General features: G+C 42.0%; 2 protein-coding genes across 3 annotated transcripts in view; both read left to right on the top strand.

Annotated features, from left to right (window-relative positions):
- Nucleotides 1-998: 998 nt before the first annotated feature.
- On the top strand, nucleotides 999-20241 carry EIF4E3 (eukaryotic translation initiation factor 4E family member 3). Of its 2 annotated transcripts, XM_049642715.1 has the most exons (6): nucleotides 1004-1141; nucleotides 7224-7318; nucleotides 8946-9006; nucleotides 11573-11639; nucleotides 15036-15191; nucleotides 19564-20241. In XM_049642715.1, the coding sequence occupies exons 2-6, from the start codon at nucleotides 7293-7295 to the stop codon at nucleotides 19608-19610; spliced, it is 357 nt and encodes a 118-aa protein (XP_049498672.1). In that variant the 5' UTR covers nucleotides 1004-1141; nucleotides 7224-7292; the 3' UTR covers nucleotides 19611-20241. The 2 variants fall into 2 exon arrangements, with proteins under 2 accessions (XP_049498671.1, XP_049498672.1); XM_049642714.1 differs by lacking the exon at nucleotides 19564-20241 and having other exon boundaries at nucleotides 999-1141; nucleotides 15036-15993.
- FOXP1 (forkhead box P1) overlaps nucleotides 15107-26118 on the top strand; it is a 695473-nt gene continuing 684461 nt past the window's right edge. The window contains exon 1 of the mRNA XM_049642699.1: nucleotides 15107-15191. The gene's annotated coding sequence lies outside the window, so the exon portion shown is untranslated. The remainder of the gene's footprint in view (nucleotides 15192-26118) is intronic.

The following is a 26118-nucleotide window of genomic DNA, read 5'->3' as shown; positions in this document are numbered from 1 at the left end:
TCCTTAGTATTTAACAACTAGCTTTGGTGCCAATTTTAATTCATTTGAGGACATGCCTTGGTTCCCCTGTGTTGTTATTCTGTGATCATGTGTTGATTTTTGGACCTTCCCTCTTTCAGCACTAAAAAACTCATTCCTAATTGTGTCCTTGATTTTTCCCCATCCCTGTTGGGATGAAATATGAGAACCATGTGTTATTAATGACTGCTTTATATATAAGGATATAATATGTCTTTTTGTACTTTGAAGCCCTTCAGCAAATCAGAGATGTTGATGGGAGTCGGGGAGGAATGGTTATTCCCATTTATTAGCTGGAGACACTGATACTGAGAGGTTAGTGCTCGGAAACATCTAGTGGAAACAGCCAATCTTGCCACGTCTCAGGGACTAGAACTCCCGCCACTTCTAGTTCAATTCTTTTTCTTTCACTCTGCCCTGACTGAGAAGGTGGGGAGGCGCGTGCCTCCAGACGGTCCACTGACCCCTGCTGAGGACACTCTCACTGTAGCCAACAATAATTCTGTTTGCTTGGAGTTAAATTTATTTCCTACTTTCCTGCCTTTCTTGGAAAATTCCATTTTTCATCTCGTTGTGTTTTCCAGATGCTTATTGATTCCTTTCACTCTTTTGTAAACATTTCCAAACTTCCCACATTTCTCCTGTGTTTTTACAACCTGAATGGACACAGTACAGAATAGGACACAGCTTCTGAACATGGCTGATTTTACCTGTGAGACAATGGAGAGCTACCTGCCAAATGTGATTTGCAAGAGAGGGCTCCCTCGTCCCCACTATCTTTTAGCTTTCCTACCACAAAACCAGCATTTCCACCCATGAAAACTCACTGCTCTCCAACACTCTATCCCGTGTCGGCCGTCCGGGTTATCCCCTTCAAGATTTGGCCATACTGTGTTCCACCTGTGCCATGTTCACCCTGGTATTTCCTATAAATTGGCTGAGTTTTTACTTAAATTTACATAATACAGAAACTTCATATTTCTTTTGTAGGTGGATATCCAGCATCGTTTATCCTAAACAGAAAGTCTTCATCAGAAATACATATAATCTGTTAAAATCAAGAGTGTTCCTTCTGTACCTGTGTACTGCCAGTGGTAATCAAGACATCATCCCTCATCAGAAGGTGTGGGATGGCTGTGCTCTTACGGATCAGTAGGTTAGGACGACAGATTGCCTTCCACATCACTGGGGAGTGAGGGCTGTCGCTTTCAAAAGGAGAGGTTTGGGGCGCCTGTGTGGCTCAGTCGGTTAAGCTTCCAACTCTTGATCTCAGCTCAGGTCATGTGAGCACCCTCCCCCCCCCCACACACACACACACCATGTCTGGCTCTACGCTAACAGTGTGGGGCCTGCTTCTCTCTGTCTCCACCTCTCTCTGCTCCTCCCCTACTTGTGCTCTTGCTGTCTCTCTCTCTCTCATAAACTTAAAAAAACAAACAAACAACAGGAGAGGTTTATAGGTCAGCACTGATAATGAAGAGTGATGTGAAGATTGCTTCAAATTTTGAACACAAGGGCAGCCCACAGTGGGTGGCATCCTGCAATGGAATGGCCTGGAATGAACCATTTGGGTGAAGGGAAGGGACCGAGGTAAGAAAGAGAGACACTCAGTGTCTCCGCATTGAAGACAGACAAAAGGTCCTGCAGCCAGGACTGCTTCGTGGGTCTGTGGAGCACAGACTTAATTTCAGGTTAAGGCAGGTTTCTTTATCATCTAATTTATTCACCATGTGTATAATGAGATCAACATTTATAGTAACTGTCCATTTGTGCCAACATAGAACTGCAGTCAGGTTACCCATGATCCTCTGTCTCTGCTGGGGGCCCTCGTATGGGTGAGGCTGAAGGGGCAAATTAAATCTTGCAAAGAAGAGTAATTTAGTCACTTCAAATGTAAAACCTGGTCTCTGAAGGAGATCGGAATATGCCACCCCCTAAAATGCCACTTTAGCATAAGAATTATTTTCAGCTGGAGACAGTTGAGAAACAGCAGACACAAGAGGAGCCCTCTACCCTCCTGTCTGCCTAACATCAGGGCATAAATTTCCCTTTTAATGTGGCATAAACTTCCATTTGTAAGGGTATCCCCCTTTCTTGTCACTTGAGTCTGCATAGCAAACCTTACTCAACAGCCGTCTACCATATATGTCCTAATCACCTCCCCAACCTACCACCTGTCGGGAGCCCCAAACCCCTTCTCCTTTGGCCAGTCACTTTTCACAGTGTATCACCCTTCATTATAATAGTGTATAAGCTCCTGAGTCCAACCGCTTTCTCTGGGCTTTCACTTCCATTCTGTGAAGCCCCTGTGCACTTAAAAGTATTAACATTGACAAAGACACATATACCTGCGGGCCTTGTTCAGGAAGCCAGATGCACGCAGCTCTGATGTCTTTCCCCAGGCTTTTCTGGGGACTCTCTCCTCTCAAAGTTTGAATTCCACTTAGCTCCCCAATCCAGACTTTGCATTTTATTCAGTGACTTCCTGTGTGGTGAGAGATTGCCCTAACACCCTATCCTTTATTTTATCATCAAGCGATGACCAGACCTCCAAACTTTGGTTCTCTCTGTAAGTCAGGCCTTTTTGGAATTCAGAGCAAAACCCCTTTCTCTATCAAGTGCCCAGCTCTTGCCAATCAGAAGCACTTGGCTTTCAGCCTGTTGTGTCTGCTGTCAGTTAAAAATGTTCTCTAAGTTCTTCAGTTGTCTTCTTTGTTCTGGATTCTTTCTGCCTTCCTCACAAATATCGTTGATCCAGTTGGTGGGAAGCAAGCTCCAGACAACTAGAAATTCATTCCTAATAAAGGAAAATATTTGCATATTATTAAAAAAAAATACTCTTCTGGGGTACCTGGGTGGCTCAGTTGGTTAAGCATCCACGTCCTGATTTCGGCTCAGGTCATGGTATCAGGGTCCTGACTTCATACCCTTTGCTAATAGCATGGAATCTCTCTCTCCCTCTCTTTCTGCCCCTGCCTCCTCTCAAAATAATTAAATGAACTTAAAAAACTACTCTCCTGCTTCATATGCTATGGCCCTTAAGAGAAATTCTGAATTTTGGGTTTTTTTGGGGGGGAGGGGGTATAATTTGCTGGGTGTTTTTGTTTGTCTTACACTCGGTTGCCTGTCACAGCATGGCATTGTTTTCTTTTCTAGTATTTTCAAGTATATTGTCTTTTTCTGTTCTTGAGAACATTCCAGTAGAAACTCGAGGAGGAAATGTGTCAGTTTTTCTGATAGTGAATGATGATCTGTTTGGCAGACGACGGTCAGGTGGCTCCAATCAGAACTGGAGGATTAGGGATTCCTCAAGTGGTCACTACTGTCTAGTGAGTCTAACCACATCTTGCTTCCTTACTTTAGGCAGATCACAAACCTTTGACTTCACCTTGAATCATTAAATTGTCCAATGAAATAGCTGTTATCTGCTCATTATGTGGAGAACGAGGTTGGGTTTCAGGGGCCCCATGAACTGTGAAGGTGATCCTGAGAACCATGGTCCTAAATCCAGGTAGACTTGCTTGGATTTTCACCTCCACTGATGAGCCTACCTCCATTCAAGGAAGGTGCCAGAATGATGCTTGAGAACGTACCCACCAAAGCGCAGACTGCAAGGGCAAGTCTGGCCCTCATATATGCAGTTCTGCTCCCCCAAGGACTCATCACAGTGCCCTGCCCCTCACTGGTGTCTGCAAATGTTGAGCAAACGAATGATACCTGACTCTTCTGCCTGTCCTTATCCTTGAGTGATCATTCAGGCTTTTGGAAGAAGCACTTAAGCACTGTACAGAAACATTGTGCTTACGTCTGCTTCAACCTACTATTTGCAGGCCGCTTAGAATTAATGATGAGAGTTATAAGAATCCTAAAAGCCATTTGGCTTTTGAAATCTATTTGCAAGTTTCTCTCCGTAGTAAAATTTAGGTGCTTGAACAAAAATAAAAATGTGTTACAGAGAATATCATCATGAATTCTCAAGCTTCCAGTGAAATAGCTCTTTTACTTCTGTGGGTAGGGCGGTGTAAGGAGCTGGGCAATGCTGGATTCCTTCCTCAAGCTATTTCACCATCATGCATACAGTCGTCTCCCCTTGTCCAACAGGAAGACATTCCGAGGCCTCCTGTGGATGCCTAAAACACTGCCTTGTGCTGAAGCTTACATATACAAAGATTTTTTTTTTTTCCTGTGCAAGCATACCTATGATAAAGATGAGTTTATAATTAGGCACAGTAAGAGATTAACAGCAGCAATGATAAAATAGAACAATTATAACTATACACTATAATAAAAGTTACCCGAATGTGGTCTTTCTCTGTCTCTCAGAATATTGTCCAGTAGTCAGCCTTCTTGTGATGATGTGAGGTGATGAAATGCCCACATGGGGAGGTGAATGACAAAGGCCTGTGACATAGCCGCTAAGCTACGATGGAGACCTTCTGCTCTTATGTCAGAAGGAAGACCATCTACTTCTGGACCACAGTTTACCACGGATAACTTAACAAATATTCCACACATTGGATAAGGTTTGCAACAAGGAAACAGACCGGTTTAGTGCCACAGAGTTTAAACACGGCTCTTTTCAACGGCATCACCAGATGTTTTGCTCCTGTTTTGTGTTCACACACAAACTTGTAAATATGTGCCTTGACAAGTACCTTAAGTCAGAATTCAGTCTATTGCTGTAACTTCTTGGGCTGTAGTCTCCTGTCAGATGTGCCAAGACTAAAAAAAAAATCAGCTGTCTGGTTTAAAAGAGAAACTTTTACAGCTACAAACCTTAGCACGATCCTTCGAGCGTTTTCTTTCTGGATGAGGAGAATATTGTGTTGTTCTTTTCAAGGTGCTTCAGACACTCAGTGAAATGCCAGGATACGGGAACTTTGGAAGGGGGGTGGGGAACAAGGGCAGGTGCTTTGTTTTGGGTGCCCCGTTAGGAGGCGTGAAGGTTAACAGCACCAAAGTCCTCTTAGTAAAGGAGGGATTTTTATTCTAGCATAATTTGATCCATAAACTCTACACAGGTCACTGCCACATCATCGCACAAGTCCCAGACTAGAGCTAACCAGCATACTCAATGTGGTTAAGGGCATTTCCTGGCAGGAAGATATCTCTAGCAGGCATCCCTCATTCTGTGACTCCTTGACCTGGTCTGTGGCTTCCAAGATTGGAGAAGGATGTGTCTAAAACATATAGTAATGTTTTCAAAGGAAATAGCATAGTATTTAAGAGCACACATTTTGGGGGCACTAGGTGTCTCAGGCAGTTAAGCCAGCTCATCATCTCGGGGTTCCTGAGTTTTGAGTCCCGCATCCGGCTCTGCGCTGACAGCTCGGAGCCTGCTTCAGATTCTGCGTGTGTGTCTCTCTCTGCCCCTTTCCCACTCGTGCTCCCTCACGTTCTCTCTCTCTCAAAAATAAATATTAAAATATTCTGAAAAAAAAAAAGCCACGTTTTGCAATCTAACTGTGGGGTTTCGAATTCCACCTCTGTCTGTTCACTTTCACACCCCAGACAGATATTGGAACAGTGTTACCATTTCCACCAGTAGCAAACCATTATAGGGCGAATACCTCCATAAGGACAGATCCCTGTTTGGGGGCCTGCTGTTGTTACCACTGACCTATTTTCAGCCCTTTCCTGTGTAGCACCACTTTTGTATAAGGATCAAGATATTCTTAATAAATCTACTGCCAAGTCGTTTTCTCTTCTGTTTTTTTGTCAGGTGGTTTTCTGACTTAAATTTTATCTTACATTTCATTGCAGGTGCTCTTGCCATTAATTTGGCTTTAACTTGTACACCGACAGGCTTGAACACCTCATAAGGAGTATCATCCAGCCTACATAAAAATTTCATTTACTGATATTACCCCATTGAAAAGGCCCCAGGATTTATTTTTCTAGTTGTTCTGTTAATTGCGCTTTCCTCACATCTACTAGGAAACCCAGACAATCCCCCTTTACTGACCTCACCACCAGAGTGATAACTCTTGTTTGCGTAGTAATTCTACACACAGAGTAGATAATGTAGTGGTACTATGGCCTGTTCCAAACGGTCTGAGAAGGGTTTTCTTATTTTAAGCCTAATCCTCATCCTAATCCTAGTGGCCATACTAAACAGCGACTCTGGAACAGATTAGTCTCCGTGCCTGCATTTCCTTATGTGGAAAACAAGAATAATAGTTGGGCCCCTAAATGAGGTTTTCAGTAGGATAGATTACATGCGTATGTAAAAGTTCATGGGCCAAAGCCTGGTGCTCTCACTGCTACTCTTACTACTGTTAGTATTATTCTGTTATTTTTATATAATCTGGTTTTGTCTACGAGCCGCCCTGTGTCTTAGTTAGTTCCAGCTACTATAATAGAATACTACAGACTGTTTGGCTTAAACAGTAGTAGACACTGGTTTCTCTCAGTTCTGAAGGCTAGAAGTCCAAGCTCAGGGTGCCTGCAGGGTTGAGTTCTGGTTTGCAGCCAGCCATCGTCTTGTTCTGTCTTCACACCATGGAAAGAGGGCTTGCTTTTCCTGTCAGGACACTGATCTCGTTGTGGGAGCTCCATCCTTCTGACCTAATTACCTCCCAAAGACCACCCTTCCTGATCCCATCTCATTGGAGGTTAGGGTTTCCATATATGAATTTGGGGAGGACAGGAACATGGAGTTCTGTTTTGGGCAACTTGTTGCTTTGGTACCCGAGCTGTTCCCTGTTCATTCTAGGAAGCAAAGGAAAGGAGACAGTACGTAAGGTGATCCCTCTCTGCCTCCTCTTCTATAGCTATTGCCGAATCCAGAGTGGAACAGTCTCCTTCGGGGCTTAGAAAGAAGGCGGGTCTGTGTTATAAGGAAATACAGTTCATTACATGGATTCAGCACTACAGTCTTTGTTAGATGCCATCGACCTGCCAGAAAAGTCATTAGCAAGGTCCTTGCTCAGTTATATGTGGAGATACATTGCATAGGAATGTTTGTTTAATAACCATAGCTTCCTGAAGCATAGAATTTGGTCTGACATCAGCAAGGAACGTTCTTTAATGCTATGTTACATTTTCTAGTCGGGAACTAGAAAGAATACTGAAAAGAAAATCTATTTTGAATGGTTAAGACTTAATGAGAATCTGATTTTTTTTCTTTAATGCATTAATTTTATAATCTAGTGGCATTGTAAATCAATACTAGGTATATTAAACAAAGTGTTTTTCTTTTGAAGATATTCTGGAGTGTGTACAATAATATCCCTCCTGTGACTAGCCTGCCTTTGAGATGTAGTTATCATTTAATGAGAGGAGAGAGGCGACCACTTTGGTAAGTGTCTAACTTGTAATTTGAGGTTAAGGTGGGAGGGAAGTGGTCGTGAACCTCATAAAATATTTACCTCGTGCCAAATTGGAATGCCAAAGTAATTTTCTCCTGGTAATGATGGAAAGTAATTTTAGCTATTACTTAATTATGAAGGAAGCCGCTGCTCACGGTCTCCTTCACCTTGGGCTCCAGGATGATTCGTGTTCCCCACTGCACACCCCATTGTCGTCTCACCAAAAACAGGTCATCGTTAGCATGCAGAAGTCAGGGTGCAGCTCTTTGTGTGGAGTGCTGCTTCTTTTGGGTGTGTTCTTTCATTTGCTCATTAATGGCCTGGACAGTGGAGTGAAAAAGCCTAGAGGCTTTCGGGACATGAGAGGAACAGATGGAGTATCCATGTCTGTTGTATGGTTGCTCCCCAGAGACCTATCTCACGTGGACCACATAAAGAGCGTCGTGATCCAGGCCGTGGCCCGGGGTCTAGAGGAAGGTATCCTTCTTTAATAGCTTGGTGTCATGATGAGGTTGGCAGACAATAAGCCAGTTGGCTTAGGCTGGAGTCTCAATTAGTAATCCGTTCTTATATCACGTCCCTCCACTGTTCTGAGTTATTTACTCGTTAATAAAATGGAAATAAGCCCTGGATCATTTGGTAGCCAATGATCTAACGTGGGCCTAGATAGATAGATAGATAGATAGATAGATAGATAGATAGAATTTGTCTTTGTCCCTGTGACTGAGCTGTCCACTTGTTAGGGCTGATTTCTGGCATATCTGAGTGCTCAAATGTTATTAGGAATCTGATGCTCTCCATCAGATTCATTATGCTTTCCTCTGGGTTGGTTTAATTTTTCGGGCAGGTTTTCCCATGTGTGGTGGCAAAATGGCTTTCCTGAGTTCCAGGCTTATGCCTTACATGTTGAATCACTGTCAGCCTTCGCCAGACCCATTAACATGCCAAGGCTGGCTCTCCTTGGCTCACCATGGGCCCTCTTTTACATCCCTGGCCAATGACTGGGACTAGGAAGAGGCAGTTATTCTCCTAAGCAGACCTGAGTCATAAGCCCTCTTTTGAGGCTAGGATGTGGAATCAACCCTGTTGGAATGGGTCTGATATAAAGTAGGGGACAAGTAGCTCCTTAAAGGGAAATTGGGGTACTTTTCCCAGAAGAACAAGCAGATACTAAACAGGAAAACATAGGAGATGCTCACCATGGGGGCTAAGTGTCCTATTAGGCATACGGTACAAGGTTGATATGAAAATCAGAGGAGACAATATCATGAATGTGGCTCTGAAACATAAAGGTGTTTACATATGGAAAGCCCTGTATTAATTGGTCTGTCCCCAGATAGTGTAGGGAACATCTCATCTCTGCCTCCTTCAGGGTGAGAAACAGGTGTCCCATCACCACCCCTGCCCTTGTGGCCCCTGAATCCCACTTTCTTCCCTCCCTGTCTCCACTCTGTTCCTTTCTCTTTCATCTGCTTCCTTGTCCGGTGAAAGGATGGAGGGAGAGTTTATTGAAGAATGTTCTATTGTTTGTTGTTTTTAATGTCACCTGTTGTTGAACTAAATGCATGTAATTCCTTAATCCTTGAGTATAAATTTAAACCTTGGTCTCTGATCCAGGGAAGAGGAGAGTAATGCCAAGGGCGGCGTCTGGAAGATGAAAGTCCCCAAGGACAGCACGGTAGGTTAATTCTGACCCTTTTCTAGAACTGGCTATGGTTGCGATTGTTGTTGACTGCATATGGTGAGCATCTTGGGCTTTTTAGACAGTCCACCTGGTAGTCTCAGAACAGGACTGGGGGGTGAGAAATTCTGTTCTGACCTTGGCGATTTTCTGCCTCACGGTGTCACCTTGAAAATGTAGTATCGCGTTTCTCTAGAGGGATGATGTGGTAGTGTGACTGTATCGTAAAGTCTCAAGAGCCACATACCCACAAACCTCCCAGAAAGGCTGACTGTGGCGATCATTTCCTCACCAGCCATAACTGACGTGTGGAAGTTGGCGTACATAGTGAGAAGCAGGATCCTGCCCACCAAGGGCTCACTCGTCCTTCCTCCCCTGATGTTGGTGCAGAGGCAGGAGATGCTTGGAAGGCCAAGCGTCCTACCATTCTTGGGGGTTTTGTGAGAGGCTGTTCCTAGCCTCCCTGAGGGGCTGATGAAAGCCTGGTTGGTGGGACGCTTGTTTCTAGCGGCCAAGCCTCAGAAACCGAGATTTTCTAGGAATGGGCTCACATTCATCATGCAGACTGAAAATGAACACGCAAACCTATTCTTAAGCTTTGGGAAACCAAAACACTTCTTTGAAAATGGATGAAAGGGCACAAGCTACCCAAGTCACCTTTTCATGGTTTCTTTTATGTGGATAAGCTCAAAGAACTGCAGTGTCTCCAGAGACCCATAGGTTTGAGTCATTTCCCTAGAAGCACAAACCTAAAGATGTGACCGGATTTATTTGTGAATGATGCAAGCTGTCGCCAAGATGCACAGCTCCAGGATTTGCCTGGCGTTTGGCTTTCCTAAAAAATGTCAGTGGAGCGAACAACCAGGCCAGGCCTGTGAAGCTCCTCTTGCCCCCCTTTCGAAGGAGGGAACGCAGAGAATGGAAGAGAATGAGAGAATGTAAGTTGTTTTTCATTTCGGCGAGAACGCCTTTTCCTTCTCAGGTTCTTTATTTACCCACACCAGGCTTTGAGTTATGGTAGAAACAGTCGTGATGTCAATGTGTGCTAAACGGTAGCTGTTGTGCACCTTGGCCCTTCCTCTCCCTGGCCATGTGCAGTCACAGATAACATGTTCATATTTGTACAAGTGTCCTCATGCCAAGAACCTCACGCCCTTTGAATTGTGGAGGAGTGGGAGTGTGGTGGGCCAGCCTTGTCTGACGTGCCAGCGAGGGCAGGGAACTTCCCCTTGCCCCTGGCTTCCTTGCAACACCCTCAGCTTCATCACCAACAGTGTAAGACACTGCACGTGGGATAGGTGGGGAATGGACAAGATGATTTCGAGAAGGGAGCATCTAGGAAAGGGAAAATAAAATCCTCCTTGACAGTGAAAGGTCACAGTGCTTAATTGCTATCCTCTTGGTTAAAAATTCAGCGAGGCTGCTTTCAGCTTCTTAGAACATAGTAATAAACACTATTATTAATAGTTAATATGTAGCGAGCACCTGGCATAGAGCAAGCCTGCAGCTATTTGCTGAACGGAACTTAACTCTTAGGTTCTGTTGCTGCAGTCACAGTGCTAAGCCCTTTGAATGCATTTGTTGACCAATTTCATGGTCACAACAGCCCTGGGAGGCCAGCCCGTTGTTATTCCCCCCTTCGCCTAAGGAAACTGAGACTCCCCAGGCGGGGTTCCTCACTTCCCCCGTTACAGACTCTGCAACCTGTCAGGATTCAAACCCAGTTCTGAGAGAGCTCAGGGCCTGTGAACTCTGGCAAGGACGATAAATAGGACCAAGAACTTTTCAAAGGGGAATAGCTGGAAGCACTTCTAGGCCTCCAGTTACCTGTGAGTGCACGCTGGGTGCTGACTGGATGGCCTTAGGAGACCTTGGGTGGAAGGGGCTCCAGGTCTGTCACTTGTAGGAGGTGGATGGGCACACGTACTGATCCTTCCAGGGATATGCATAAACAGTTGGTCTCCAGTGGATGGAAATCTGCAAGTCTCTAGTATTCCCTAAACCGGAAATTTCCTTAAGTGCTCATCACTTGGGTCACTTTTTAAGTACCTTATAAACTGCAAGAAAAACAGAGGGAAGGAAAGGTTTGGGAGAGAAGGATTTTACTAATAGCATTCAACTGTAGTCAGGTGATCCATTTTGAATCAATGAAAGGTAAAGGAATTGGACATTATACGTTTGAAAACATTCTTCCCCCAGCCCCCATTCTTTTGAACTTCATACTGGGTTTTACTAGAGTTTGGCTTTGTGGCTTTGGACACAAAGGCTTTGGACACAACTTTGGATCTCTCGTATGTCTCTGTGTAAGGTTATCTGTAAAACAATACAGTATGTGCCAATAATGGGAGTGTTGACACCTGTGATCTGGGGATGTCTGTGGGCTCCAAATATGGGCATGAAAAGTGCATATGAAGCTGAAGAAAATGTGACTTGTTTAGCTCCTGGAGATACTTATCTAAAAATATCTATGTTGTTATTGGTCTTTTTTTTTTGTTTGTTTGTTTTTTTGTTTTTTTGTTTTTTTTGGTTTTGTTTGTTGTTTTTTATTCTTTTCCAATGCCAGTCCACAGTTTGGAAAGAATTGTTGTTAGCGACAATCGGGGAACAGTTCACAGACTGTGCCGCTGCAGGTAAAGAAGCCCGCACCATCGTTCCCCCGCTCATGTGTGCTTGGCTTGTGCTTGTCCCTCCGAGAGGTTTGTTTTTGTGTGTTTGGCTTTTGACATGTTCTGAAGTTTTTTACTGTGTAACTGTGAAGTTACTTAGGTTTTTTTCATGTGATCATGGCATCTCGTGATGTGTGTATGTGTGCATATTGACGTGTGTGTTACATGTATACATGTGTATGCATATATTTTTTCCCACATAGCTCATCTTAATAGTATCCATGAACATCTGTCCAAAGTAAATAGCAGAAAGAAAAGAAAATTTGGTATCGTTTGGCTCTTAACACAATTTGGGGGAGGATTCTTATTCCAGTTCTTCCGGGCGGGGGGGAAGTGCCTTTGAGGTCTAGTGGGGTTTACAGTTAGTCAGGCACAGCCCTTTCTGTCCTCCTTAGTTTTTTCTCCCTTCCTCCTGTCCCTCTTGTGGTCCCCTGCCTGAACAGACTTAACAAAGGCCAGGCAAGGATGTGCCCACCATTATTACAATTGAAGCTGAAATATAAGGTCTAGAGGCATTTTCAAATATTGAGTGAATTTCTCCAAGCCTCCATAAGCCCATTTTTATTTTGCTCTTTTTTTTTTTTTTTTTTAAATCATGAAAACACTGAAAGAGGAGAATTGAATTGTTTGTTTCAAGTTTGGTTTTCTTCCTGGCTAGTTCCTTCAGAATGCTCCTGAGGTAGTATTTAGAATAACAATTTACCTGCTCAGCTTTCAGATAAAAAAACCTTTTTTTAGGTAAATTAGTACTGATTAGTTAGTCCTCAGATGTCTTAGTTGGTACTGTCTTCAGGCCCGTCCCCCCTCCCCAGGCCATGCCAGTGTCATGGCTAGTTTCAAATTCATCTACTAGCAGTCTCAATAATTCTCCTTTTGTTTTGCTTCCTTGTTACACCAGTTTTCATTCCCTTAAGACAAAACCTGGGTTAGGATGAAATTGTCTGAAAAGTACAGGTTCCTTCTGTTTTTAACAGGGAGTCATTAGCAGCTTCACAATATGAAGCCAAAAATGCGTCCTGGGTATAATTATAAACACATAAATCCCTGGGAGAGGAAGTTTCCTGTGCAAATTATTCCTGTTTCCAGAACCAGGGAAAATAGTCTAAGTAATAATAAACAGCCAGGATTGAGTAAAGAAGGCCTGTTGTTCCGCGGTTGACTTCGGAAGCGAGTCCACTATTAACTGTCCGTTAAGCATTAGCTCTTCTATTAAGCTGGCTCTGCCCCCTGAAGCAAGTCGGCCAATCTCTCTGGGCCTCGCTTCCCCCACCTTTAAACAGTGGCTCCTCCTAGCTGTCATGGTGCCGGTACCCTAAAATAATTAGGGTTTTGCTGGTCGATTCTCCTTATGAATATTACATGTCCGCTGATGGATCTGCCTTTGCGTAAGAGTTGCAGCCTTTTACCACGCCGCTTCTGAAAGTGCTATGCTAGTAGGATCCACCTAGTTACCGACAGCCAAGCCAAACTGAAATCCTGATGCCTCAGCAGAGTCAGCATCCATCAGTCACAGCACCCTCCGGCCAACAGTGTAGAAGTAGGCCCTACCCAAAGACCAGACAACGTTGATGTTTCCTACACAGCTGACCTTGTGTCTCCGTGGCCCTTCTTGGAGATGGTCAACTACGCGTAGGGTTTCTCTCTTTACTTGGTGATTTTCTGTTCACATAGAAGTTTTAATAGCGAGTTTTAGCAAGTATACGTTGGAGGTGTAAGTTTGTTTAAAAAATGAGAAACCTGAACTAAAACAACATTTTTGATGCAATAATAAGTTTCTCTTGGCCAAGGAATGGCCACCATCAGGTCCTATTTGTTTTTTTTGGAAATTCTGGGTTAAATGTGACATATATGCAGCAAAATACACAAATTGTAATGTGTACAGCTTGATAAATATTCATGAAGTAAACAGGTTCCTGTAACTGCATTCTCAGGGAGCAAGCAGAACATGACTTACCCCCCAGAATCCTTCCTTGCCCTCCCTTCCCCCAAAGGTGGCCACCCGATCTGGCTTCTGATACCATAGGCTGATTTTGCCTGTTTTCAAACATTTATATAAATGGCATCATTTAGTGTCAAGTTATACACATTTAGCCAGGATCAATGCAGGGAGGGAGGAAAGGAAAGGAAGGAGGAAACAAAGGAATTATTTTACTAAAGATGAATTCCTTTAGTAAATTGAACATGCCCTCACTTAAATTGTATTAAATACTAGAATGTTTTAACCCCCAGAAGACAGCTGGAAAAATTGATGGTATAAATATTTAGATATATGGATTTAGAGCAAATTAGGCCAGTTAGACAAAGCATATTATTCAAGGCAGAATTTCCTAATTTTGGTAATGCTCATCTTTCGCATTTTACTTATAGATGTTGAGCATGCAAGTAGAGAGAGCTGACCGTGTTTCATTAATATGCCAGGAGCATGCAAACCAGGAGTCAAAACTCTTTACTCCTGTCATTTTCCTGTAAATTAACATACAGTAAGTGGCTGCAGGGGTGCATATTATGGTACAACAAAGCCTTACTTCCCCAGCCACCATTCTCAAATATCCACAAAGTGGACCCCAGTCCAGAATTTAGTTAAAAATAAATAAAAGACCTACATTAATCAGTGTAGATGAGTGCTTTAATGTCCATTTACGGAAGCCCCAGAATAGCAGAGCCAAACTCCGAAGATATTTACTCTTACTTTATATACAACGCTAACAGATGGCCATTGGTTCTGTAGCCCAGAGTTCAAAACCCGAAGGGGGATGGCCAGGGAAAAGCACTGGAGAGCAGAAAGAATGAAAAGGAAAGGAGCAGACAAGCAAACCACAAAAAACCAGAATGAGCCACTTGGAACACACAGTTTGGGGCCAGTTAGTATTGGGGCAAATAGCGCTCACCGCCCCACGATCTCTGAACGCTTGGCAGGCAGTCAGGAGAAATACTTGCTGTTTTTAACAAAGACAGTCAAGCATCGAGGAAAAGTTCATTTGAGTTCACTTGGCTTTCATAGGATAGAGCGTTATGCAACCCATTTTAGAAAAAGTCTCATCAAAACAGACTAAGAAATCAGTCAAAAAGCTTTGGTAACATGTTAAAAAGGATAAATTACTTATCTGGAAAATTCGTTTGGCTGGAACATGATGTTTATCTAAGTTCCTGGATAAATGTGATGTGACTGTTACAGCTTTTGTCCACTAACTTGCTTTTTGTCCAACGTTTCCCCTTAGAAACAATATTTATTATGAGTTCTCTTGTGTCACCTTTTTATTATCGAGTCCATAATTTGCAGCTAACATGATAAGTGCTTAAAAAACAATGTGGACAGACTTGACATTATCACTCATTTCTTTTTTCCCTGCCTTCCCTCAGATGATGAAGTAATAGGAGTCAGTGTCAGTGTCCGGGACCGGGAAGATGTCGTCCAAGTCTGGAATGTAAATGCGTCTTTAGTGGGCGAAGCAACCGTTTTAGAAAAGATCTATGAACTTCTGCCCCACATATCTTTTAAAGCAGTATTTTATAAACGTAAGTGCTTCATTTTCAGTTATTACTTTCTAGCTTATTCTGTCATACTTTTAAAGATAGAGACTGTGTTGCAAATGAGATGGAGGTAGAATCACTCGAAATTCTATAATCCAGAAAATAATTCAATAAAATACATGTGTTTTGTTTAAAAAAAAAAGTTTAGTCTCAGAAATTAAAATGAGATTTTATTATCATCTAAACACATGAATCAGAAAAGGTGATACATATTGTATTTATTTCAGAAATTTAAGCCTGATCTTAAATTTGTCATTCTCAGGAAAAAAATTACCTTCTATTTGAAGCAACAATAACAAAAATGTTATTATATGAGCTGGCAGGTAGATATTCAATCATCCCTTCATAAACAGGAATTTATAATGTATAACATCTGTATTTGTGGAGGAACTTGTTCTGAGCGCGGGGATGATTGAATGTTCTACTGAAATGCTAATACTTCCTCATTACGGAAGACTGTGACACAGAACGAAAGAGAATTCACGCACAGTGGTGAAATGTTAACAGTATGAATAGGTGTGTGGACCCATTGTTTCCATCATGATTCATGTTCATTGCTTTTGTGTGCTCTTTTGAAAAAGTCATCTTTTTCATAATGAAAACACCCCTGTGCTTATTAAACCAATGTTTGGTAGATCAAACTGCAGGTTACACTTTTAACAGTGAGTTAGAGAAACGTACTGATAGCCCTACACATACATGTGATAAATTCCTATTTCCCAAACTACCCCAAGAGCCGATGACCCAATTTTTTAAACTCTGGTATTTCATGGACTCTAAGATGCCCTTGACTATGGTGTCATTTTACTATTCGTAAGAAGGAAAAATAAAAGGCTCCCAATTAAACAATGACATTGTATTGATTCTAGGGGTCTTCAGATGTGTGGTGGGGAGTGGGGAGTGCATCTCAGTTTTGCTGAGATATACTCCATTACTGTTTCCCAACCCCTTGCCAAAAAGGAGGGGAAAAATCAAATGCTCTTTGGAGATTGTCTTAGTATGATAGAGGTTATTAAAACAAAGACCTCCCTCGTAGGAATCCTACGTTCCCAGACCAAATGATTTAGATTTTAAGCAACAAGACTGACCTGTATTCTGTCGATATTCAGGAGGTGCTCAGCTTCTGAATTTTAAATGAAAGTTTAAATAAAAGAGATAGAAAGATGGCCCTGCCGAAGTTGATTCTTGGCTGTGCAGTGTGGAAATTGCACATTTGCAGATGCAATTTTCCGTCCTTAGGGCACATTAATTGTATTTTCAATCCAGATATTAATTGAAAGGTCACCAGGGGTCTTTTCTGGTTTTTCTCCTTCACAAGCCTGTCTGGAAGAAGTGTGTTTCATGGCCATTTATAAATGGGGCTACAGCATTCTTTACCACCTTTGAACCAACTCCACATTTGACTCAGAATAGGAGAGAAGCAGTTTGGAATCATTAAGTCAGGCACTCTGAATTTCTGTCCCCCCTTCAACGGTGTGACCTTGAGCAAGTCACATCTTCCCGTCTTTTCGCTTTCTCACCAAAATATCGAGGAGGTTCGTCTTAAATGATCTCCAAGGTTCCTTCTACTTCAAAATTCTCTCATTAAATTTCCAAGTAACATGGTTAGCAGCAGGTCCAAGATGATAGGAGTATATCATTAGAAAATTAAGCCACAGGGTGTTCAGGCTAGTTTTTAGGGCAGTGGTAATAATCAGGTAAGACTGAACGAGGATGAGTCACGGCTTAGTTGTTATGATGGCTTGAGGGGCGGGGGGGAGGGGAAGCCAAATCTGGGGGGAAAGTTGCAACATGGCCAGTTGAATCAAGTTGAATAGATGCCCTAAAGATAGATGCCATTGTGAAGTTTGTGAGTAATGCAGAACTGGCTAGGGTCTCTGTAGAAATCCATATTTTAATGGCATAAATTAACATTTAAAGACTCAAAGATTATTCAAATAAAAATTTGAATTGGAAAAAACAAGCAATTCTCTTTATTTTATATAAAGCAGGCAGTCCTTTACTCAGTAGGGTTATTATATACCACGTGCTGCAGAATTGATTTGGAAAAATGAGGTTTGTGCAGAAATCTTATTCACAGCATGATGGAGAACAGTCGTAGGGTGAGCTAAGTTAGAAATGGCCAACTCTCTGCTTTTATTCTGTCTTGTTAATAGGATCCTGGTGTAAGTATTCACAAGTGTACGAAAGCCAGGTGACATGGCAGGTTTTCCATGTGGAAAGAGCCCAAGCATATTCGGTCAAGACCTCCGGCAGGGGAGATGAGAACTGGGCCGTTGTTAAGTCATACATGATTTGGATACAGAGTAATTATTTGACTGAGAAACTCACAGTGTACAGAGACCCTTCCCCTGCCCAATCCCCCCCCCCCAGTTCTACCCTCCCCCACACCAATTCTGTCACCTTCTTCAGGGCAGCTGAATGACATCTTTTTGATGTGAGAATTATTTAGAGCAGAGGTTGGCAAACCATGAACCTTATGCCAAATCTGCCCCCTCCTTGCCTTCTTTTTTGTTAGGGCTGCAGCTAAGAATGGTTTTCACATTTTTACATGGTTGGAAAAAATTAAAAGAAGAACGACATTCTGTAACACAAGAAAACTGTATGAAATTCAAATTGCAGTGTCCGTATATAGACGAAGTGTACTGGCACCTAGCAGGGCCTCTTTGTGCCCACGTGGTCTGTGGCTCTTCCAGTGCTGGCAGTGGCACGGTTAATTGTTGGGACAGACACCGGATGGCCCACAGAGCATAAAATGTTTATTCTCTGCCCCCTTCCAGAACAAGTCCTCTGACTCCTGATTTCCAGAATTCTCTATTCTCTTGCCACCAAGGCTAACCTAAGGCTGAAAGAACTTGTGTCTCGCAGAACTCGCCCAGTTCTGAATGTTCCATTCTGCTATCTCCATGGACCATCACAATTGCATTATTCTGGTATCTCAGCTATGCCCACCCCAGAATGGTCCCTCACACTCAGAGCAATAAAAAACTCTGGACAGTCCGTATCTCTTGATTTATCCCTTGGAGCCCAGCAACCCTGAGAGGTCTGTTGGCTTCGCCACTTGACCCAGCATCACTGTGTATTTTAGTGCAGATCAGACCCCGTTTGCTTCAGTACCGGCCTGAAAAACTGTTTTAAAAAGAAAACAAAATCATAAAAAGTGAAATATTTGTAAAGATTTACATGTGAGAAGTGTTCAGTTAGATCATTTCTGTAGGCTGTCCTTAGGAATTTGGCCAGCTCACAGTATCCCGAGAGCTCTAAGTGTGCTTCCCCCACAGGGTTTTATCTAAAGAACAGGTTGGGATGAACCTCCAGGATGATCCTGAGGGGAAAACGATCCCTTTGCCTACCCCTTCACCCCTTTAGACACTGGTCTGAAGAATTTAGTCTATACTAAAAACAGAGAATTGGGAGGGGCTTAACAGGTGAAGCTGGCCAGCCCATCCATTCACTGCCCATGGGAGGTGGGGGGAGGGGTGGGGACCGGAAGACAAAGCACAGAGAATTCTGATTTGCCTTTGGCTTTATTAGACCCAAGCCCCGGTGGCTTGTCCCCTTGAGAGAAGAGGACCTACCCTTGCTTTATGATGATGGTTAGCCAGATTCAGGAAGTGGATTTCCACCCTTGGCTTTTTTTGTCTTGGACAAGATGTTATGCATTTCATGAATGTCTCATTTCCGACTTCCACTTTACAAAATTGTTAAGTCTTTGAAAAATACTTTTGATAGCACCATTTTTTATTCTAGAGTTCCTAATTGTAATTAGTAATTTCATAAGCCAGGCAATAGGACTGGGGGGGGAGATTTTTTTTTTTTAATTAAAAAAGAAAATATGATTGGAAAAAATAAAAGACCCATCAGTTTTTTGAAACTTCATTTCCCACAGGGGTGCTCAGAGGTGGGGAGATGTAATACGATTGCTACCTGCTTGTGTTGTTCTTTTGTTTTGCTTTATTTTTGTTTTATTTTATTTCTAAAGATAGGTCCATGAATGGCCCTGGCGTGGGTAACATGGGGTCTCCCACCCCGTGCATTCTGTGGGGCACATTTTCCCCTGTAGCATGGGAAGCCTTGCATATTTCTCTTCATCAGCTCGTGGGGATTACTCATCCTCTCGGCACAGCAAGAAGAAACAGGCAGCATGCCCATTGCTTGTTTATTCCTTGTTTTAATTTTCATTATTACGTTTCTCAGGAAATGCACGCCTTAGCTAACAGTTACTGGCACAAAAAGGTATTTGCATTCTTGCCAACATTTGGGGAAACTGAATGAGATGCCTTAGAGAAGGGTTGCCCCATCCTTTGCTTAAAGTTTTCTTTCCTTTTTTTCTTTTTTGTTTTTTTCTGTCCTTTAGCCCATGAAGAGCATCATGCTTTTGAAGGTGGACGTGGAAAACACTAATTGCACTCTAAAGAATTCTTTGTCCTTTGCTGATTGGTTTTGGAAACGGTCTTAACAGGAGGGAGAGTGAAGAGAAGACTTGCCGAAGCCCGATGCTGGTCCATTTAGAGTGGGTTTCTGCCCTTGCAGACTGGGCACTTAGGGCTCAAAGTGGCAGGTGGGGTTGGGGGAGACTGTGTGGGTTTCTACCGTCACATTATTTGCTTTTTTTATTTTTCTTTTTTGGCTTTTTAAATTCTCTGTTCTTTTCACTCTGGGCTTTTTTTTTTTTTGGGGGGTCCTTTTAAATTTCCTTATTCAGTCTAATTATTGTTTTCTACACTCCCCTTTTATTGAGGCACAAGAAATCGGTTTCCCTTTAAGTAGCTCTGCTGTACCTAGTTAATGAGAATATGCATAATCGTGACAATACTGCTTTTGAAAACCACACTGTACTTGGAGGAATACTAGCTTGGTGAAACCTGTCTTGATTATTTGTTGTGACACATTCCTACACACTGTGCACTGGGCATTGTTTTTTTTTTCTGTCCCAGGAAAAAGAAAAACCATACTTAATCTGATTTTGCACTGACAGCACACACATCTTTTATTTTTCTTTACTTTTTAAACTTTTTTTTTTTTTTTTTTTTTTTTTTTTTAGCAATAAAAGGAACATAATAGTTGGGTTGCCTAACATGAAAACTTATAATCACAGTTGAGTATCAGGATATAAATCAAACTCTAGGTCTTCAGACCCTCTGTGGAACTATTTCTAAGCACAATTTCAATTCGGCCTTTTCGAAGGATAGGCACAGAGTGGTAGCAAGGAATTTCTCCTGGTAGGAAACCTTGTATTTCTGATTTAAAGAGGAGGTGATGTTTTAATTGTTTGAGGTAAAGCTGCTTCTGAATTTTGGGTATGTGTACCCACCCACTTAGGGCTTTCCAGATGTATCTGAACACACTTTGTTAAATTATCCCTTTTTCCTGCTCACATTGTATGTCGTTTCCAATAATTAATAGTCCTCCAGCCTGGGCAGCTCGCCCCTGCCTTTTTCATTTAGGAGCAGCTGGGTCGATCTCATTTCCAGGATGAATGTGAACGTTGACAAAGTGGAACTCTGAGTGCATTCTGTTGATACTAATTTTTGGAATTGTTGATATATATTGTACTATGTTACCAAAGAAATAATGGTTTTAGTAGAAGGAAATGGCCATGCTCTGGAGCACTGAGCCTCTTTCCAAATGCACCCATTTCCCTCTCTTGACTCCACCAAGCCTCCTACTGCTCTTACCTGAAAAAGGCAGGGGCGTTGGAAGACACTTCCTCTTGCTGGCTTTTTCTGGAGTCAGGGGAGCTGACACGTGCTTACACATTTCACACAAGGGCCCAGGGCTCAGAACTCGTACCCAGGATTTTTAATCCCTCTTGTAGTATTGACCAGCAGAGAGAGGTGGGGCTGCTTCAAGCCTCCAACCTGTGTTTGTAAATAAAATTCTCCATTCAAAAATGTAAACGAAACTTTCCGCGATATCTGTTTACAAAAGTTGTGCCCTTTTCTTGCATTACTAACCACATCAACCATAATCACAGTGACCATAGTTTTTAAAAAACCCCTTTGTTTCTAAACTGACTTTCTTCAGTGGTTTCAGAATGAGTCATAAGGATATCAGATCCATTTTTCTAAAGCCTGGAACTCACTTCTCTAAGCATTGTACTGACATCCAACTTGGTTTTAAATTATTCATTCAAGGATTAAAAAAAAAATTATTCTGAACACGAATTTAAATTCTTTTTTATAATATAAGTATTTTTCTGATAGATTAGAAAAAAGGATGATTGACCTATCTTCATTATAATTGTCATATATATTTCCATAAGTAAATGGATTTTGAAGCATTTTTATTTTTTGAACTTTATTTAAAGCGTTGTGGTGACATGTTCAACTTCTGCATGTATGTAGCCTTTGAAGAAAAAAATAAAATAAGTAGGAATGTTAGGCTCATATTAATGTTTTCTAGTTTCTGTTGTTTATGATCATGACACATGGCTTAACACACAAAGTACATTTTTGTCCCAGAGAACTTCTGCACCTGTTTCTGACCCTGTGGAAAATACCAACTGTGAGAAGGATTTAATTTGCCAAATGTTAAGAACCTATTATCTAAATTACTTTAAGAGTGGATTTTGTCAGATTTTGCTTTAGAAATTGTTTTAATTGAATATGTAGTTCCTATTAGACTTTGTATGAACTAAGCTGATTTAATCAGCCTAAAAACCTCTCATTACCTTCTTGGATTAAAGAAGCTAATACTCTTTTGAGATACAAGGAAATATCTCGTGGGGCATGTGACTTCTGTTTAGGGCAGCGTACCCATGCTGGGGGAAGTGGGAACTTGCAGTTGGATCCTGATGTTTCCGTCTGGTCCTTGCAGGTGCAGCCTGCTCTCTGCAGAGAGCCAGATGGAAGTCACAGCCCTGACTTTCTCGCTTTTGTCATTCCTTAGGTCTGGATGCAGAGCCAGGGTCTCTGATCGAAACCAGTATGCCGTTTTCTTCTCCCATTATCCCATACTAGGTTTGTTAGGCTGCAGGTGCTTGCTTACATTGGGGAAGTTATACCCGTTTAATAAGGCCGGATAATATCAGCTTAAAGGACCTTGTCTATATCTCCACTTTTCTCCTGTAAGCACTTCCTGAAGTGTTGATTCACCCCATTTAAAGATTCCCTGCTGGACGTCTCCACATTTCTGAAATGAGGGGATAGTTTACCGCAAACACGTACATTTAATATAATATGGCTATTAAATTCGTGGTAAAATTGACAGAGCGAAAGACACAAAAGCAAACACACCTCTAGTGAACTTTAAATAGTCTAACTTGACTCCTTCTCGACTTTCTTCTCGACTTTAGCTCATGTCTGCACCATCTACACAGTTCCAAGACTTTATAGCTGAACGAAACTTTGGGTATCACTGAGTAGTGGACACAATGTACAGGCTACTAGCAGAGACTTGACCAAACCTGTCCCTTGTGAAAGGACATGGGGTCACAAACGACAGAGCTGGGCATTAAAGTCTGTAGGCTACATACGCAGTCCAAGCTTCCTTGACCTGAAAAAACTCAAAAGTCCTGTCTACCTAACTCCAAAACGGCTCACCCCGATCAAGCACGCCATACCTCATCTCATCTGGCCACTGAGATGCCTGGACACGGTCAGATGTCCGCGTTATAAACAGTTCTCATTTTCTCTCTCTGGCTCTCAGTGACTAAAGTCATGCTGCAGGCTGGTGTTTGCAAATAGCCTTATAGTGACAGGAGGTGGGTACTTGCCATGAGAAGCCCAGCTCATAGAGGGTCCCATCTTTTGTACTTAAACAAAAGTGACAACATTTGGAGCGATCACATGGTGGCGCTGCCTTCCAGCCAACAGTTCTGGCTCAGCCGTGTAATTTATCCAGCTAGGTTTGTGTAATTATTTTAAGATTTGAGTGCATTTTGTTCATCTGGGTTTATAAAAATTTGATTAGATATTACCGATAGAACTTTAGCTCTCCTCTACCTCATAAAAATGTGTACAAGATCCAACTCTCTGGACCTGCTTAAAAAAGCCCAAATCTCAGGCTCTCCATGAGCCTCTAAGTAGTCACGAAGAGAAAGAACGAAATAAACATATAGGAAATACCAGAAATATTTCATCAAATATTGTGCCGCAAGGGAGAAGTAAAATCAGGGTTTGATTTTTGTTTTTATTTTTTTAGGGCTTTCTAAATATGGAACTCCTCTTTAAAAATGTATGTCTGCTGTTCACCTTTCCTGTAATGTATGTTTCTGTAAGATTTCACTCATTACAAATGAAAGTAGAGGACTGCCTGTAGGTAGTTTATTTTTGAAAAGAATATGTGCAGACCAATTAAAAATTACTTTAGAGTTTGGTGCCTCGGGATTGTAAGAACCTGGATCATGGCCTTTATGGCTGAGAGGGGTCGGAAGGTGGAGAGGAAGAAGACGGGAACAGAGGTGCGGTGAAGAGCCCTTTGACCCTATGTTCCTGTGTAGCGTCGAGAGTGTGTTCTCACACTTGTACTCTCACAAAGAAGAGAGCTCACATCGGTTCTTTACACAACCGATTATGCTGTTCTGTTTCTACTTTCTATTTTTACATATGCATCCAAATCTGTGAGCGCTTCTTACTTAGGTTAGCTCATTCAAGCCAAAAGTCACCATCTTGTGTTGTAGAGATACTCTCATCTTGCTGACATGACTCCATTTTTGAAAGAAAATTCACAGTTTTTGAATTTTAGAGTGGAAGGGACCTTCGAGATCATCTACCAGCCCTTCTCGCCCCTTGGTGTGCAGAAGAACCTCAGGGCACTTACTCAATACACACATTTCTCGGCCCCAACCCTAGAGGTTCTGATTCAGTAGGTCTGAGAGGCCTAGATATCTGCCTTTTCAGCAAAAGCCCCAGTAATTCTAATGTGGGTGGCCCCCAGACCTCACTCTGAGAACCCCTGTTCATATCCAACCCCCCAGTGACAAATGAGGAAAGCCTCCCGCTCCCCCACGCTCTCAGGTGACCTGACTGGAATGCATAATACCAACAACCCTAGGAAGGTTGGAGAAAGCCATTATCAGGAAGACTTGAGAAGATGTTGCTCGTAAATAAAAACTTTATGGCTAGGACCACAGCAGTAATAAGTAGCCCATCTCGGGAAGTCCATGATATAAAACCTTTAATACAGAGTGGTGGCTTTTCTCTTTTCTAAATACCACTTCAGCGTGTTAAGAGAAAAGAAATTAATGTTCAGAAAAAGTAGTTACTCCATATGTGCAGTAACTACTTTTCTATAATATCTTATGGCATCTGGGGTTCAGCATCATTGAACAAGATTAAATGAACGTTATAGAGCTATAAAATTGCATGTAAAATAACGCAAAACTGTTCAAATGACTATCAGAGTAGCCTGGGAATGAATTTCCACTAAAATTGTCAGTCTTAGACGTAGCTTAGTAGCTGTTACTGAAGTGGAGGGGTTCTTTCATACAAAGACGTGTCCAAAAAATCAAGTAAGTATTCCCTAAACCATGTGAATGACAAGCAAAAGTCATTGTGAAGTCAATATTTTTTTGTTCATCGTTGCTAAAATTGAGACTCCCATTGTATATGTGTGTGTTGAACGTACCAACCAGAATATCCAATAAAAGAGCCTTTTGGATATTCTATGCTTTTTGTGTCCTTCAGAAATCATGAGGTTGGAGACATCAGTGTTAAATGTTTGTTTGAGTTGCTCCCTTAAAAAAAGCCATCGGCTCATTTAATGAAGTGCACAAGTCCTTTGTGAAAATTTCAACTTCTGATGTTGCCGTGAGAGAATTTTTCTTAAGCTTTCATCTTGGAACAAGTGTTTGAGCTTTCTAAAACTGTCAACTTTGTATTAGAGAAGCAAGCATGAAGTAAATAGTGTTTCTTAGTTTCCTGTAGAAAATCAATGGTACCTTCCGTCTTTTCACATATGAAAGTTTAAATGTTAGCATTGCTACCTTCTATGGTGAATGGGGACTTAGACGTTTTAATAAAACGTGGAGGGTTTCTGTTTTCAAATAGAGCTATTCATTTTGTGAGCCTGCATTAAGTTCCCCCCAAATTTCTCAGACCGGAATCAGGTAACATGGCTCACAACTGCTGTATGGTTGGGGTTTTTTTGTTTTGTTTTGTTTTGTTTTGTTTTTTTACGTTTTGACTACTCAGCATCTGATACCAAGTTCCCATCCCTTTGCACGTATGCTCTCGAGATTTTAGTTTCACTTAAATCGGGACACCAAGGATTTCGGAGCTTAGACCGGTGAGCACAGTTTAACTTGGGACATCTAACACAAGGTATCCCCCAATTTAAAATCTTATCAGTTGCATTCACAATTATTCATCCTTTCACACTGTCTTACCTGTGTGTAAGCTGAAGCAGGTTTACTTGCCTTATGTTTTGGATCTGCCGGTGCCCCCCTCTTCCCCATTGTATACCATTTGCGCCCCGTGCAGTTGGGGCCTTTCCACATATGGCTACAAGCTGGTGTAATGCCCTTCCTTTTGATCTGGCTTCATCTAGTGATTTGCTCAGTATTTTTAAGGTCAGGCTGAAAACTTTTCTGTTCTAGTTATTTTTGATTTTATATTGTGTGTTGTGTTTGATGTTCAGATACACGTGAAAGTTGCTTCTAGGAGTCAGTAATTTTTATTCCAGCCTTTTGCAGCAATAAGGTAAGACTAGACTGTACTTTTTCTTCTTTGGAAATGTAGTGATTTATGTGTTAGGGCGAATGCCTAGGCTTTTCGTGTAAAAGCTCTTGCTGTTTTCTAATTTGGGACTATGCTGCTATGAATTTGTGCTCCTTTTTTCAAGTTGTAACTTTGTGGGGTTTGAGTGGCCATTCGTCTGTAGAACTTTCAACTGAGATTTTTTTTTTTTTTTCTCATCTGTTGCCAGGAATTGTCACTCCGTATTTGGATTCTATAGTATAGCAATGTCC

The sequence above is a fragment of the Panthera uncia genome, chromosome A2 (genome assembly GCF_023721935.1).
Source record: "Panthera uncia isolate 11264 chromosome A2, Puncia_PCG_1.0, whole genome shotgun sequence".
NCBI lineage: Eukaryota > Metazoa > Chordata > Mammalia > Carnivora > Felidae > Panthera > Panthera uncia.
Note: the sequence above shows the minus strand (reverse complement) of the source record. Positions and strands in the feature narration are given on the sequence as shown.

Excerpts from the sequence above, each read along its gene's own strand:
- EIF4E3 (XM_049642714.1), top strand. The coding sequence starts at position 7,293 with ATGAGAGGAGAGAGGCGACCACTTTG. Across the intron at positions 7,319-8,945 it reads GGAGAGAGGCGACCACTTTG|GGAAGAGGAGAGTAATGCCA; the intron begins GTAAGTGTCTAA and ends TCTCTGATCCAG. Across the intron at positions 9,007-11,572 it reads AAGTCCCCAAGGACAGCACG|TCCACAGTTTGGAAAGAATT; the intron begins GTAGGTTAATTC and ends TTCCAATGCCAG.